General features: G+C 40.6%; 1 protein-coding gene across 3 annotated transcripts in view; it reads left to right on the top strand.

The window, feature by feature from the left end:
• The window catches only part of ppp2r3a (protein phosphatase 2, regulatory subunit B'', alpha), a 61,906-nt gene extending 46,114 nt beyond the window's left edge, over positions 1 to 15,792 (top strand). Inside the window, exons 2-13 of one of the 3 annotated variants that reach the window (XR_004895751.1) lie at positions 7,144 to 7,428; positions 8,004 to 8,107; positions 8,213 to 8,315; positions 8,456 to 8,530; positions 10,140 to 10,383; positions 11,249 to 11,297; positions 11,394 to 11,483; positions 11,682 to 11,857; positions 12,025 to 12,143; positions 12,743 to 12,849; positions 13,043 to 13,327; positions 14,843 to 14,856. Coding sequence is in view for 2 of the 3 variants with exons in the window: in XM_031310036.2 (XP_031165896.1) it covers positions 5,323 to 5,454; positions 7,144 to 7,428; positions 8,004 to 8,107; positions 8,213 to 8,315; positions 8,456 to 8,530; positions 10,140 to 10,383; positions 11,249 to 11,297; positions 11,394 to 11,483; positions 11,682 to 11,857; positions 12,025 to 12,143; positions 12,743 to 12,849; positions 13,043 to 13,139 (1,581 nt within the window). In the remaining variant the exon portion in view is untranslated. Of the gene's footprint in view, positions 1 to 4,728; positions 5,455 to 7,143; positions 7,429 to 8,003; positions 8,108 to 8,212; positions 8,316 to 8,455; positions 8,531 to 10,139; positions 10,384 to 11,248; positions 11,298 to 11,393; positions 11,484 to 11,681; positions 11,858 to 12,024; positions 12,144 to 12,742; positions 12,850 to 13,042 lie in introns of those variants that run through there. The other 2 variants (XM_031310036.2, XM_031310034.2) reach the window with 2 other exon arrangements.
• The last annotated feature ends 1,244 nt before the right edge of the window (positions 15,793 to 17,036 follow it).

Raw genomic sequence — 17,036 nt, forward strand, 5'->3', positions numbered from 1 at the left:
AAGCTTGTAAATTGGAAAATTAAACAATAAAGGACAGTAACAAGCTTAATATGATTGTCCAATTAAATGCCTGTGTGTGTGTGTGTGTGTGTGTGTGTGTGTGTGTGTGTGTTGTCACATGTGCATCCATGTATATATGGGTGAAGTCTGCCTGGTGCCTCAAGCAGAAATAAACATGAAATCGGTTGCTATATTTACACAGATAATTTTACACACAGCAGACAGCCAATTTTACAAAGCAGGTGTGTGTGTGTGTGTGTGTGTGTGTGTGTGTGTGTGTGTGTGTGTGTGTGTGTGTGTGTGTGTGTGTGTGTGTGTGTGTGTTTAGGAAGTTGTTATGTTCACACTATTCAACTTCTCTGAAATACTGGAAGAAGCAGTTGCTGTTCGCTGAATCCATCCAGGCATACATGCACACCCACACACAGCCACTCACACAAATGAATTGCCTGCCAACTTAGACATGTGTATCAATGCTTGTGTGCTAATTAAACTCTTTAGGATGGCATGTGTGCACGTCTAGTGTGTATTTAACAGTTGGACGAAGGCGACAGTTGTTGTTGTTGGAGAACAACTGATCCTCTGTTTCAGTCCCTCCACTCTTCCCATCATGCATGTATTTGATCAATGCCGTGAAGGCTGCTGACTCACCTGTTCCTGTAGCAGTGGGGTTGGTTTAGGTCTGTGTCGTGGGTGGAGGAAAGTACTTGCAGACATAACACTCAACACACACTCACATCCCTCTGCTTCTCCCCTCCCTAAGCAAGCATCTTAAAAGGAATACATTCATTTTGGGGCGTTTATATGTTGCTCAACTTGCTAATTAAAAGATAAGAACAATGGCATCGAAATTGTCATTGTGTCCAATCACATGCTGTTTCAGTATTTATTTTTTAATATAAATACAAAATAAAAAAATCATATAATTGAACAGTTTGAATTTTGAAGCATTTGTGTTTCTCAACGGATCACAAAATACAGGTGATGCCAATATCAGATAACAGTAATGTAGATGTAGTTCTTATTAAGCATTTAAAGACCTGTTAATTCAGATTTACCTTAATGCTTAATCTGTCTGAACAGTAGGGAAATAAGAAAATGGGCTGCACATTTGACTTTAAAAGTTTCATTTTTTTTCTATTGTATGTGTACCTTAAATTGTCATTAAAACTGTAATAATTCTTTTTTGGGGCCAATTGGAAGCAGCGTAGCAAGCTGTAAACATAACATTGACATATTACTGTATAAAGTTGATACGGCAAACATAAGCGGCAGACACAGAACGACATTAGCATTAATTTGGAGTTGTGTTGGACACCTGATGAATGTAATGGCGCTTTTCCATTACATGGTACCAGCTCGACTCGTCTCGACTCTACTCGCCTTTTTTGGTTCTCCGTTACGAAAAAAAGTACCCGGTACCTGCTAACAGGTACTTTTTTTAGTACCACCTCAGTCAAGGTTCCAAGCGAGCTGAGGCGAGCCGAAAAGGTGACGTGAAAGCGACAGACAGGGGTGTCCTGAACAAACCAGCTATTTTTTCATTTGAAACTAAATGTGTCTTCTGGCAACACACACCTTCGACGTTCTGTGTGTGTGTCGCGTTAGGTCACGGCAGTTTACTGCGGCGCCACTTGTTTTACAGTTCTGCGGAGGCTCCGGCAGAGCTTTCGTCGTAGCCTACGTACACACACAAATGGCCGGCTCGACGCACACACCAGCACACAAGTATAAACATCAGGCCACTTTTACATAGGCTACACAGGCTATGGCGAAAGCTCTGTGTGGAGCCTCCACAGAACTGTAAAACAAACTCAAGTGGCCTGATGTTTATACTTGTGCGCTGGTGTGTGCGTCGAGCCGGCATACGACCAGCCACGCTGAGGCGGTACTAAAATCTGCAATGGAAAACGGACGCACAGTGTGTCGAGGCGAGTCGAGCAGGTACCATGTAATGGAAAAACGCCATAAGTCCAATATTCACTTCCTTTTAGCTTTGTTTTGGTCTCCACCAACTCCTGAGGGAAATATGAGTCTCTTTAGCTTCCAAGCTGCTAGTAGCTAACTGTGTCTGTCCCACACATCACTGCTGACTGTATGTGTCCCTCCCTTTGGGAACAGTTTGTCCCAAGAGTTGCTTTCATGTCACTTGAGCAGACTGCAGCTACTGTCCCACATACTGTAGTGGAACATCTAAGAATCCTTAAAGTAGTTGGTTCCCACAACATCCTCACAGTCCTTACATCTTGGTACATTAGCCGTTTAATTAATTTTGCTGTCGAGCCAGCTTAAGTGACAAATATATTAAAAGGTGGAGTGAAGTTTAACACTCGAGATTCATTAACAGGGCTGGTTTTAGGACCACACGGAGGCTTTTTTTGAGAGTGCAGGGTTACACCGACTGTCAGTCAGAGAGGAAAAGAGCACACAGCTGCCCAATGGCATGTGTTCTGGCTCCCTTTACACACACACACACACACACACACACACACACACACACTCACACACACATGTATCTCTTTTACAGAGATTTATGATATCACAAGTGCATCGCTACAGTTGATGAGACAGTGCAGAGGAGGTGGTGGGAACTAACTTTTCGTGATCAGAATGAGCAGCAGAGACAGGGAGAGAGCGAGAGAGAGAAGAAAAGGGAGGGGTGAGGGATTCAACATGACAAGGCTGTTGAGATGGCGCATCATGCTCATCTGTTGATAGACAAGAGATAGCGATTGTATAATGTTTCCCTTTGCATGCACAGAGGTGAGAAGTGGCCAGAAAGAAGACAATGTGTGTCATTGTAAATGTGTGGGATTGGCATGTGACCTTGGCTTCAGTACAGAGTCCAGTTGTTCCAAATAATTCAATAGGGTGTACAGGGAGCTGAGAGGATTTACCCTAAAAGCCAAGGTGACTCACTTATTTTTTTGTGGAAAGTCAGTCACACACATAGACACGTTCTACATGTATAGCGCGAGAGAGTTGTTGCTCATATGTTATTAACACACCATGCTGCCAGTGATGCAGAGACATTACATGTTTACAAAGTGATGACATACATATTGAAAAATGGGGACAGCAAGAACAAGGACTCCAGTGGATGAAACACCATCGTAATATAGTAGAAAAGCAGGAGTTCCAGTAACAGATAGAAAATAACAAGAACATATTTAGGATGTCGAAAAGTACACACTGAACCAGCATGAAAGTTACGAGTATTGTTGACGTGGGAAAAGCACATCATTTTAGCTTTTCTGATAGTTTTTTTGTTTAAGCCGCTAAATTCTTAGTCTACTTCATGACCTCAAGAAGTGTGACAATATGTTTCCTTAGTTCCTGAAAAGTTTTCATCCAACAAGCAGTGATATATAATTTCTACTTAAATATATCCCTCTGTTTAATGAGATCTATGGTCATGAGGCCCAGTATAGCACTAGAGGGCACTTGACTCTCCATCTTTGCTGCTCTGAAACACAACCGCAGTGGAATCTGTGTTTACTGCGCCAACAGATTCTGAAATTGACAGTTTCTTTTTCTTTGACAGTCAGTGGCAAGCATTGATATACATTATGTGTAAACAGTTATATGGCAGACATTTAGTGTAGTGTCTTAGTCTTGGAGGGATTTTAGCTGGACAAGTTTAAAATAGCCTGACTGTCCTGAGGGATCCCCTCTTTCACTGTCAGGCTCCAGGTTGGTGTTGCTTGGCTCTGAATGGGTCCTGGCCTGATCTGGCATGGCTGGGGGAAAGGGCAGACTCAGTGCTTTGTGGCAGATGGTGGATGTTGTATTAGTTGTACACTCAACTATTTATACTCACTTTTAAGTAGCTATTACCATATATGCAAATTCACCATGAGTGTACCAAAGGCTTGCCTTATGTATAAAAAATGTGACCACAAATACTAAATTTTTTATTTTGCACATACGTACCACAAGCATCAGGAAAGGAACCGGAACCCTATTAATAGCTTTAGATTATTTTGGCAGGTGTCAATCAAGAGTAGAGCTAAACAGAAGATGTGATTAATTGATTAATCAAATAACAGAAAATGAGATGATGCCAACCATTTTGATGATGCCTAGTCCCTGGTTTCCAGCTTTTCAAATATGAGGATTTATATACAGTAATTGAAAATGGAATTTTGGTATTGGATGGCAGACCTCAAACGATTAGTCGATTAATCAATTAGTCGATTGACAGAAAACTACTGCAACTATTGTGGAAAACATAAGTATCACCTTGGGCTACAGGAAACTACGACTGGCATTTTTCCCTTTTTTCTGACAAAGACTAATAGCTTAATTTAAGTATTTCAAAAAGAAATGTTTCAGCTCTAATCGAGAGTGACTCTTCATACACTCATGAATTTAAAAGATTGTAATGTTCTAGTAAAAGGGAACGCCGCTTTAAGTTTCCAAGCAAGCCCATCGGAATTACTGTATGTCAGCAGATATAACAACAGGTGCTTTGCCCGCTGATTCATCACTCCATCCTAAATTATCTATATGAAAATAATTTGACTTACTTGTCCTACTCACTCACACTGAATCACTGACCTAGGCTTCCTGCCTGCAGTAAAATCATTTGAATCAGACTCACTTTGAGGCGAACCTCCCACTGGCTAACTTTAGTCAAAGGCAGGGATCAGATCATGCAAATCACTACACACAGATATGCAACATGGCTGACCATGTCAGCCCCCCCCCCTTAATGCTCAGGACAGCCGGTGTGCTGTGTGTGTGTTGCCAGACACCGGCATGGCTCATGTTTCTCAGTGCAGTTTGTCAGAGCCTAGCTTGGAGCGGCAGGCACCAGTGAGACTACACCAAATACATACATCCTGAGCTGACAGGGGAACTTCACAGGTTTTCTACCCCACAGAGAAGCTGCTGTTTAGGGCTGCGATTGGTCATAAAACAGCCCAGTACCATGGTCCTGCCTCCCGGCCTGCACAGTAGCACGGGAGTCTTAAGGAACATCTCTTTGCACAGATACACTGCTGGATTACTATTTTACAGAACGCTGCTTTGGGAGTCTGTACATGCGATTGGAGCCTGGAGGAGAGACATTTTGTGAGTGTGAGTGATTGTCAAGGGCGTTTTGCCTGAAATCACACACATGCTTTCCTAAGGTGTTGGGCAATTTTTTTTTAGTTAGTGGATATCTGAGCTGTTAAGTGGACTTCTTTACTCCAGTGCACTCAATCTCATCTGAGCGGTTCTTTAGTCGCTGGGCAAGCTGGTCCGTTTGTAATCGCCGTGTCAGTAGCCGCACCGGTGGCCGTGCCTGGTGGGGGGTTACGTGTCTCGTCCCCCACCATGATGATCAAGGAGGTGTCGTTACGCCTGGACCCTGATCTGAGGGGGGAGCTGGCCTTTCTGGCCAGGGGGTGTGACTTTGTCCTCCCCTCACGCTTCAAGAAGAGAATCAAGTCCTTCCAGGAGCAACAGGTCAGTCGGTGCAGTAAGCAGGATGGACGGGGTGCAAGTTTGGACGTACAAGCAAAATGCAAACTCATGAGACATGTGACGAATGTACAGTAAATCTAATAATCTCAAAATTGATATCTCTTTATTTTTTATTTCTTTGTTTCTCTCTTTTACACACACATGTTCACAGATGTTCATATATTACACACACACACACACACACACACACACACACACACACACACACACACACACACACACACACACACACACACACACACACACACACACACAGTAGATTCATGTTGTTGCTCTCATACACACAGAATGACATGCCAGGGACGACAAACTATTCTGAGGCAGATACCAGCAGGGTAATAATAGCGCAGAAGGTGCAGGAATAGAGTGATAGAATGAACTCTGTGAAGGAGAGGGAGGGGCAGGACCGCTACAGCTGTCCTGCTCAGTACACACAGTTTGGAGGCCCTTGGGAAGACATGCACCAAACATATCAGGCATCAGGGAGCTTGAACACACGGAATAGTTTTGATTTAAGCAGTGTTAATTAAGTTCTAGTTTCATATAAATTTTTTCATTTAAATGTGTGGAATCATTATCTTTTTAGGTCATCACCCTTGAACTACAGCAAATGGGTCTTCTATTGGATTTGACATCTCTTATAATCTTATCTTGTCATTGCTGGCAGTGTAAATGGTTGTCTTGTGAATTAGAAAATGGAATATGTTGATAATAAACTAACTGTGTTCAGAGCTCTTCCAGAGGACAGTCGACTAATGTAACATGAAGTGAGTCTTGTGTTGTGGTATAATGATGGATGGCTGGAACTCACTGAAACAATGAATTTTTCCTCTTTCAGTCTGCTCGCGATTTGAGATTTCTATGGGCTTTTCGACCAGTTCTTCCCAAACTAAGACACATTATACAATTTTTTCATGCAAGCATTGCTGCATACTGCCCAGAAGGCCCGTTTTGAATTTCATAGTGTTGTTCAATTTGATGCCCAGAATTTTAAAGCTTAAGGGGCTTGATCAAACCATCATAAATACAGCAGAACTGTTGCCATGAGTGTTGTTAATTTTGCCTTATTAGTTAGTTAAGGTTCCCGAGATTAGAATACATTAAATTAAGGCCAACATAGTCTTCACTGCCACAGTTCTTTTCTTGCCAACCATTTGAATTAGTCTTAAGTGCTGACTTTAAAACAAGTCTCTTGTTGTTTGTACATAGTTTTATGACTCACTGGGAGTTTCCACCATAGGCCTTACATGGGTCCTTTATCCTCATAAAGTGAAGTTTTGTCTTGTTGTCTGTTCTGGGAAAAAGTACTTAATTTATCTACTTAGTTCACATAAAAATTAATATGGCTTTAGAAAAAGGAGGTAATTTATACATTTCAGGTCAAAATCATGCAACAATATGGCTCTAAGAGTGCTGTCAGTTGATATTTAAAATGCAATGCAAGAGTGTAGCTCTGATTTGGAACAATAAGCCACACCAAGCAAACCTAAACTGTGGTGTTTCAGTCATTAGCATGCTGCTTAAGTAGTTCACAAACCATATGAAACTAAGGTAAAATTAACAATGTTCTTTGTTTAAGTTGTAAGAATTGCAAATTTGAGGTGTAAAGTTATCACCACAGCTAACACAGCTTGTCCATCCCCACAAATGACCATCCTTCTCTCTTCTCAGGTCCAGTCCAAACTGGAGAAGAAACCAGGCACACCTCCACCAGCCCCTACCCTGAGCACAGTCACACCGCCCCCCACACCGCGCTCACCCAGCCCTCCTCCAGCTCCAGTGATAGTCAGCCCTCCTCCTCCTGCCATCAACATTCCCAGGTTCTACTACCCCCGTGGGCTCCCTGCCATGGGCCCGACCACCAACCACGACGCAGCCATTGCTGCCATAGAGACGGCCTTCACTGAGTTTGAGGAAGAAAAGGCTGACATATATGAAATGGGCAAGATCGCAAAGGTCAGCAGTTTAACAGCACACGATGTTCATAATTCTAGAAACACCCTTTACTTCTGTTTTTGATTTAATGATCTTAACGTACCTCCTTTTAAGTATGATAAAAGTATAAAAGATGAAATCAGAAAATGATTTATTGCCATGTAAGTAACACCTACATGGAATTTGCCTTGGTAGATGGTGCATACTTAACACATTAAAAGAAAATAAACAATAAATGTAAAAAAATAACAAAAAAAACAATGACATAAATAAACAAATGGCAAATGGCTGTATGGTTTAGTGCAGGGTGTGCAAAGATGTTGAGGAAAAGGAAAAGATCAGCATTTACTGGCAGAAATATGTGAGATTAAGGTAAATATTTTTAAGTTTCATCTCGAAGTTTCCACACAAGTTTGTTTTTTGTTTTTTTAGAAAACATTGCACACATGGTGACCTGGTTAATGTAGTGCTGTTTTTTTATGCTGCCACTTCCTTCAAAGCAGTGATCACCAATTCCAGGAAATAACACTGTGAAGTACAGTACCCTTTGTTTTTCAGGATAAGATAATGGTATTGCTACTTGTCTTTCCGTTCAGGCATGCGGGTGTCCACTTTACTGGAAGGCCCCCATGTTCTACTCAGCAGGTGGTGAGAGGACAGGCTTCGTCTCTGTTCACTCCTTCATTGCAACCTGGAGGAAGTAAGACAGACCTCATGTTCATCCAAGTCTTAGAAAAATCATCATCATCATAACCCTCATTAGGTTGTATTAAACGTCTCCCAAAACGTGTCCCCTCTCCTGCAGGTTGTTGCACAGTTGTCACGATGATGCATCGAGGTTTATCTCCCTGCTAGCGAAACCCAGCTGTAGATACCTGGAGCAGGAGGACCTCATCCCTCTACTGCAGGTACAGGTCTTATCAACATCCATCAATCAGACAAGCAACACAAACATTACCCTTAATCTCTGTGCTGTCCTCTGTATTTACACACACGTGTCTAAATTATGTTTTTTTTCTGTTTCTGCTGTTTGTGTTTGTCTGGTTAGGACATAGTGGATACGCATCCTGGGCTCACATTTCTGAAGGATGCACCTGAATTCCATTCTCGCTACATAACAACGGTAACTCTTTATGTTTTAATATGATGGTGTATTTTAGTGTAATTATAAAACTACTACCATTTAGTCTCAAGCTTGTATTAGTCTGTGTGTCGGCTGTAACGGAGGAATACAAAATAAAAAATACAGTATTATATGAGTTTTATCAATGTTGTCCTAGTCGTCACACTTGTGATGTATTGAAGGTCACATGAATACACAGAAAGGGAAGTACTAATTAAACTTAATTTTAGGACAGCAAATATGATTCAACATTGAATTGAATAAATACAAAGAAATGTATAAATATTATTAATGTTATTGTTTCATTACAACATCAAATGTCTTAGAAATGTGACACTGTGGCAGTGGTGTAAAGTAACTAAATGCATTAACTTCAGTACAGTTTTAATGACTTTTAATTTACTTCATTTATTTCATTGAATTAAGATTTAAATGATTTATATTTTAACGTTTACTTCACTACATATAAATGACAGCTAAGGGTACTAGCAGTTTTTATGAATAACAGATTTTACAGATTTTTTTAATAAAAAAAACATTTGATTAGGTTATAAAATATGATGTATTAGATTGAACTGTCCAAAAATTAGATAACATTGTAAATGGACTTGTAATGCTGTATTTTAACATTGTGATATTGTTGCTTTTTATTTAAGTGAAAGATCTGAATACTTCTCTCACCACTGTACTGTGCAAAGCAAACCGTCATCAGTATTAAATATCACACGTGCTTTAGAAGTCAAGGGTTATCTGCATCGAGATGCAGAGAAGTCCGTGCACTAATGTGTCAGGGGACGTCACGGAAACACTGATGCTGCCCCCCCCCCACACACACACACACACACACACACACACACACACACGGCCCACTTCAGCAGAGGCCCAGACCCTCCACATGCCCATATTAAGACACTTCCTTCAGTTTAGGCCAGCTGACCCGCTACTGTACATGACATAAGTAGCCCTGGGAGGTCCATGTACCAGGAAATGAGTGCTAATCCGCTCTTTACTAAGCCTAAGTGTTGTGTTTCAGGGACAGGGAGCTAGGACCCCCTTGTTTCCATTGTATGCTAAAGACCTGTCTTTCTCATATTATGAATGAGGACAGAAATATCAGTTGTAGATGAATTGTTGGTAGGTCTTCCTCATGGAAAGATGAGGAATATATTTAATGAGTCCGGATGACGTGGCTTGGAAAGATCCCATGTGAGTTTCATGCTATTTTCATAGACTGAAAGCTCTCGTCAGTGTCAGACCTTTTGTTTTGGATCCCTTTTTAGACTCCCATTAGCCAAAACTAACAGACATAAACTAATTTCATAGCCTCTGCCATCTCTCAACTGTTGAAATTATCTTGAGATTTTATATTTTTACTCATTCTTTAACTTATTTTTTAAATAGTTGTGACTTGTGTATTTCTATTTTGTATTTATATGATGTGTGCTTTGTGCTTTTTGTTTGTGTTTCACTGCTGCTCAACCAATTGCCTTTTGGGGACAAATAGTGTGATTGAAAACAGTAGAGGCAAATATTAACATAATTCTCTACTGCATTATTATGGAACTCGTACATGCAATCCTGTAATGAGTACATCTATAACTTATCCCAGGTGATCCAGCGGATATTTTACGTGGTGAACCGTTCGTGGACAGGTCGTATGACCATGATGGAGCTACGCAGGAGCAACTTCCTACAGACCCTGGCCCTGCTGGAGGAGGAGGACGACATCAACCAGATTACAGATTACTTCTCCTACGAACACTTTTACGTCATCTACTGCAAGTTCTGGGAGCTAGACGCTGACCATGATCTCTACATTGATCCCAAAGACCTGGCGAGATACAATGACCATGGTAAGAACAACTCAAAGATTTTCCCCAACTGAAATAAGTCCATACCAGACACATGGGGGTTATCCTACAAAAATAAATAGTATATGAATCTAGGCCTTAAAGGGTAACTACAGTTTTTTTCAACCTTAACCCTATTTTATGAACAACAATCTTTGAAGTTGGTCCAGTAGTACACACACTTAGAATATTAATCTGAGCCTGTCAATGGCAAAAACAAGCACTTTTGTGAACGTAAATACAAGCTGCACAATTGCCCTATTAACTTACATTGCAGCTTGTTTTCTCCACTGCTGACTACAGCGATCTCGCTTAATATTGGACCAATGTCAAAGATGGCTGTTCCCATCAGTCACTTAGACACAAAAACATAGGAAAATAGGGTTGAAAAGAATGGTAGTTACCCTTTAAGGCAAAACAAATAATATTTCAAAATTAAAAACATAATATTTGAATTCATCAACCTCTATCCTTAGATATACTTAGTCTAAGAATTGATGGTGTCAAGTCAAGTGCTGTACAGAATGTGAAGCCCCTTGGTCTCATTGTATTTAATATGGATTGGATGCCAGTAAAGAATCAGAAACAGACTGTCTTTGGATTTGGCACATTCATTTGCTTATTTTCCATTCGTTTGGCCCCCACTAGCTAGTGCAGAAAACAACAGCTGCTTGTCCTAGGCTCAACACTCTCATGCTGTCTGATGTGAAATGCATTACACTGTTAACTGCATTATATTGACCACTTAGCCACATTTTAATTAACTTACTCAGTACTTACGCAAGTAAGTAGGCAACAGTATCCATTTGTTTCTGTGTCTTTGAACAAATTAACATTTGCTTATTTTTCTCGTTCTCTCCTCTGACAGCATCCTCAAACAGAATCATTGAAAGATTGTTTTCAGGGGCCGTTACTCGGTAAGTGGAAACACACGTCAACAAGCACAGAGGAGCTGATTACTTTACCATAATGGCAGTATTGAATGTGAGTGGCTCGGTCTCTCTTGTTTCCAGGGGTAACGCTGTGCAGAGGGAAGGCAGGATGAGCTACGCTGAGTTCGTCTGGTTCCTCATGTCTGAAGAAGACAAGAAAAATCCCACCAGGTGATATACTGTACAATCAACAATACAGCTGTTTGAGCATTCTCTTTCTCTCTGCATGTGTTGAATAAATGTTACATCCCAGCCAGATGTCCCTTTATTTGCAAATTCACTTCTTCCACCATGTATGAGTGTTTGAGTGTGTGTGTGTGTGTGTGTGTAGTGTGTAACTCTGTATGCATTTGTCCTTTCGCTCTCCAGTATAGAGTACTGGTTCCGCTGCATGGACTTGGATGGCGATGGCATCCTGTCCATGTTTGAGTTGGAGTATTTCTATGAGGAACAGTGTGAGAGGATGGAAAGGATGGGCATCGAACCTCTGCCCTTCCAGGATTTGCTCTGCCAGATGCTCGACCTGGTCAAACCTGAGAGTTCAGGTTAGTGCCGGCACAAGCTCACCCTTGGTGTTTTTCTTCCTTTTTATAATGACATTATCTTTTCTTTCTCTTTATTGGAAAGCCACACCCTGCCATCATCCTTTTTACCTTGCTGTCTGAACTTTACACATGCATGTGTTTGTGTATATATATGTTGTTTTCTCCAGGTAAGATAACCCTTGGTGATTTGAAGCGCTGTCGGATGGCCCACATATTCTTTGACACCTTCTTCAACCTGGAGAAATACCTGGACCACGAACAGAGAGACCCATTTGCTGTGCAAAAGGTGTGATTTTGCATCTGTTATATGTAATATTCAGCCATATTGCAGGAGCTGTCAATTTGAAGGGGGATTAGAGGTATTGATTCCTTGTTGCAATAGAGAAAAGGAAAAATAAATCTATCAAAATTCAAAAAATGATCTGTGTCTCATAATTGATAAAACATGTCCCTTGTTAACTTTGGAGATATTGTGGAAGATGATGGAAATATAATAACATTTTCTATACCAGTTCCCTCAAACTTTTCAAACTACTACATTGCATGGGATTCAAATATTACTTTGTTTTCAAATCTACAAAATGACTTGGTAATTAAAAACATTTTTTTTCTCAAAATTCCATTACTACTAGAAAAATGGGCTATAGGGGTTTTGATACAGGCTCCACACTTCCTGGTAGCATGTATTTGTATAGTTTTAAAGCTACTTCTTGTTGTGTCTTATTTTATTTTGTAAAAACTGAGATGAGATTCTCTCTCTCTCTCTCTCTCTCTCTCTCTCTCTCTCTCTCTCTCTCTCTCTCTCTCTCTCTCTCTCTCTCTCTCTCTCTCTCTCTTTCTCCCTCCCACAAAATACTGATAAATGGTGTGCATGTGTTGTTCCAGGACATTGATAGTGAAGGTCCAGAGCCATCTGATTGGGATAAATATGCCTCAGAAGAGTATGAGATACTGGTGGCGGAGGAGACTGCAAATGAACAGCTACATGATGGGTACGACACACACAGACTCACACTTACTTACACGACTATGTGCATTTCCAAGTATTGAAATACAATCAATCTTTTTAATAGGCTGAGTTCTCTCCAGTTTTCCCCTTTTAGTAACTGAAGATTACCTTGATTGTCAAGACAATAAAATGATAACCACAAGTAACGAGTTCTACTCTGCGTGTTGTGTTCCCAGGTCCTTTGATGATGACTATGAATCTGAGGAGCTTCAAGTTCCGGAAGAGATTGGGAATAAAATGGAAAAACTGGTCATATCGGACCTGTCAGCATAAAACTTCTTCCCTGGAATTTCTAGGCCTTTCTTGCTGAAAAACAATCAGGAACAAAGTGATAGAAGGTCCCTTTGGATGGATGCCCACAGTACATGGGCGTAAAGACAGAGAGAGAAAACGGTTTTGGCATCTGTTTTTTGATGACTCTGGAGTCTCCTCAGAATGGATCGTTTTTTTTGAGTGTGTGTGTGACCTTAAACCAGTACGTGCTGTTCTTTGTCTGGTGCAATAATGTATCTGTATTCATACAGAAAACAATTTCGCTGCCTCCAGCTCTACACTCCATCCGAGAGAACAAAGCCAGCGATGGGGAGGAGAAGTGTATGATAAGCTCTAAAAGGAATCAAGAAAAAAAAATGTCACTGTAAAAAAAGTTTAATTGTAATTGTGATTTTTCTACAGACAATCCTGCCAGAAGACAATCATCTGAAGGTCGACAGATAGGTAGACTGTCAGTTACACAAATAGACTCCTGGTTGGAGAAACGGGGAGACAGAAACAGATAATTACAGTGATAGGCACTGAAAACACACAGTCATCTGCTCAATAATGATACATACAGACAGACACTGCCATCAGAAACCTGCTGCCTGTGCAGCTTCTCACTGTGTTCCTCAGAAAGGAAGTCGTTAAACCTCTAGTCCCTTCAGGGAGGAATCATGTTACACTTTGGATGATTGTAACAGTGCCACGCTCTGGCCAGTCTGTGCTACTGCATGCCATTACTGCCATTCACGGTGCATAATGGCCGGGTAACTTTTCCAAAAGGAAGTTCAGTTCACTGCACAGCCTGAGCTGCAAAATTATTAGTGCGGCATTATCAGCGTTCCCTGGAAAAAGTCTCTGACTACATAGACTAAAAGGTCCCTCTACATTTTTTTAATTCTCAATCAGGTCACAGTGAGACATATGCACAGAAAATGATGCATGTTAAAAAACATATCAAACTCTCTGGTAGAGTTGCCCACACATTTCCACCTGTAACATTTGTAAAAACGCAATAGATACGCATAAGAACTGTGTAGCAATTATCTAGCACATCCCACCATTATTGTTGATTGTGTACAGTACCTGGTAAATACTTTGATCTGTTTTTGAAATTTATGCCAAAATTGTCATTTTTTTCTGCTTAAACATCTCATTGTCATACACCGTTTGAAATTTTCTGACGTCCATTTTCCCTGTAACACACACCAAACACATCACTAAGGATGCCTCCTAAAGTGTCAGTTCCCCCAAATTATGAAAACACATATATTCTCACACCTCTAGTGGTGTCTAGCTTGCACATAGTTTTATGTATCTGACATTTTTGCCTCAAACACATTATTGGAGCTACCTACCGTAAAGGGGGGCATATGTTAATGTAATTTGGCATGCTTTAAGCACCAACATACTTCCTTTCACCTCTATTGTATTTAAATGACCTCAGAGATGGAACTATTTGCACAGACAGATATACCAAGTGAGATTTTGCCTTATAATTTGAAGGGACTGACCTTTTAACTCCTATATTTACTGTGCTGCACTCACAGGGACAGGTGCATGTATGTACACTGTCCTTACTGTAATAGCTAGGAGTGTGTGTTTGCTTAGAAGTAATTGATAGCGGGTGTGTTTTAGCGCATGTAATGTGTAGCTCTCAGTTTCGGGCTGTTTATACGTCATAGTTGTTGCCATGGGGATGGTGTTCCTGGGGTCAGTGTGTGTGTGTGTGCGCGCTTGTTTAACTCTTTAATTAGATTGTATGGGACAGCTTTTGTCCTCATTGGCTTTAAATTCATAACTCCTTTATTGGCACTTGCTGTACACAGACACACACACAGATACACTTATGCACACACCACACTATACAGTAGTTGCTATTAAAAGGGAAAGAAAAGAGCTAGTGGATGCTGTAAGGCCTTAAGGACCTTAAGTTTCCCCCTTCTGCTCTACAGCCATTGTAAATGTGCCTGACTGTGTATTAAAACTATATTATTATAATAATAACTAATGATAAGCCATTATAGATATAACGGCTCCGATTTTTGATGTATTTTGATGGTTTGTATTGCTGTGCCACTGTGTGGCTCAGGATAGGAAGGTAAATTATATTAGATGCGTGTATGTTTGTGTGTTCGATGCACGGTGGATTTCATCATCACAAGAGGGGGAATCCTCTGGAGGACTGATCTGACAATCACAAAAATATGAGGAACATCTCATATGGAGAGCTCTGAGACTGATGTTTCACCACTGTGGTCACACATATGTACACTCACACACTCCCAAGGAGACCCGCTCATCCAGACATTATTTAAGAAGAACTGTTGAAGGCAATGGGGCGTCTCCAATTGTGTCCTGGTACTCATACATGCAGCATCAGGCTAGGGGAGAAGCCATGCAAAGACTTTGACTTTGAACTTACATCTTTACCTTGAGAGGTAGACATAATAATGTACTTCCTCTGTGCAGAGGATACTTGAGTAGGCTGAGATGTGTTCAAATCCTGATTTATTGTATTGGCATGGTTTTATTTTTGTCAATCTTTCTTTCTTTTCACTTCTTTCTTTCTTTTTTTCTTCTCTTCTTTTCTTTGCCCCGCCCCCTGTTATTTGTTGCTTTTGTCTGAATTTTTAAGGTTTAAATAAAGATGTTTCAAGAATATTAATTCTCCTTGATGATTATTTACAGTTACATACACCCCCATCCATCCCCTCACATAGAAAAATCTCTCTCACGCACGTTCGTCATCATTCCCTCCTTGTGTACACACACTGTGTACAGTAAGTGTGTTTGTCTGCAATGGTGCTCAGTAGAGTGTACTTTACAGGCTTTTAAACTGCTGAGTGCCCTGTCCAGGGTTCTGACCTTTTTACCTAAAGGCAGATTTTTTTGCTATTTCTACTTTTCTGTACATGTGTTGGAAATACACGTTACAATAACATTTTATTCCACATTAAGCCAAATTGACACTGGGACACTTAAAGGTTACTGAAGTTTGTTTTCTCCGCCAAGTGCAGGATTTGATTCTCAGACCCACATGGATTGGATTGTGACTGGCCTGACGTCAGCAGCTCTGTATTGAATCACTGTGGCTGGCGTCACTGTTGTCATGACAAACACCAAGTGTCTGGTGAGTGTGGCACATTGTTGATTGTTCTTTTGGCAGAGAACATTAAGCGACACCCAGGCTAACCACCAGCCAATGATATTAAGTTATCATATTAAATAAGTAATATATTAAGTTATATATTAAGTCATTGGATTTTACCATAGACATCATAGTCCGTGTCGTGTGGTACAATTCTTTTGTCTAGCTTTCCAAGTGGACCCATTCTGGCACACCCAAGTGTCTGTCCACACCCAGCAGGAGCCAAACGGTACCATCTGGCACCACTGACCTCTTTGCTAGTACCACCGTCCGTAAGATAATTACCAAAGTCATTATGATTCATCATCCTAGCACAATGAATATCTCTACCAAATTTCATGACACACCATCCAATAGTTGTTCATGTATTTACTGACATTGACAACCATAGAGCCATGCTACTAACATGGTTAAAAGTATCCCTTTACATCTATACAAGTTTTAGTTTTTAGGTTGTGATCATCTGTGTTTTTAATATGTGGACTGAATTTGAATTTCAGGTAGTTTACCTCAACTGATAGCGTTTTGGGATGAAGCCATCACACGTACTGATTCCCACATTTCTATTTGCCAGTGTTGATGTACTCATTTTACTCATTCAAATTCATTTACGTGGGACTTCTCTTACAGTTTTTTTCTTAGATATGTAATCCATGGCAAATCAAGGATGACTGTAGGCATGGTTTTTTGCTGTGGGTTTATTGTTCTGAATACAAGGATTGTCCTGGGAATGGTGTAATAGTTGGCATGCCAACATGTTG

Source organism: Sander lucioperca, chromosome 18, assembly GCF_008315115.2.
Source record: "Sander lucioperca isolate FBNREF2018 chromosome 18, SLUC_FBN_1.2, whole genome shotgun sequence".
Lineage (NCBI taxonomy): Eukaryota > Metazoa > Chordata > Actinopteri > Perciformes > Percidae > Sander > Sander lucioperca.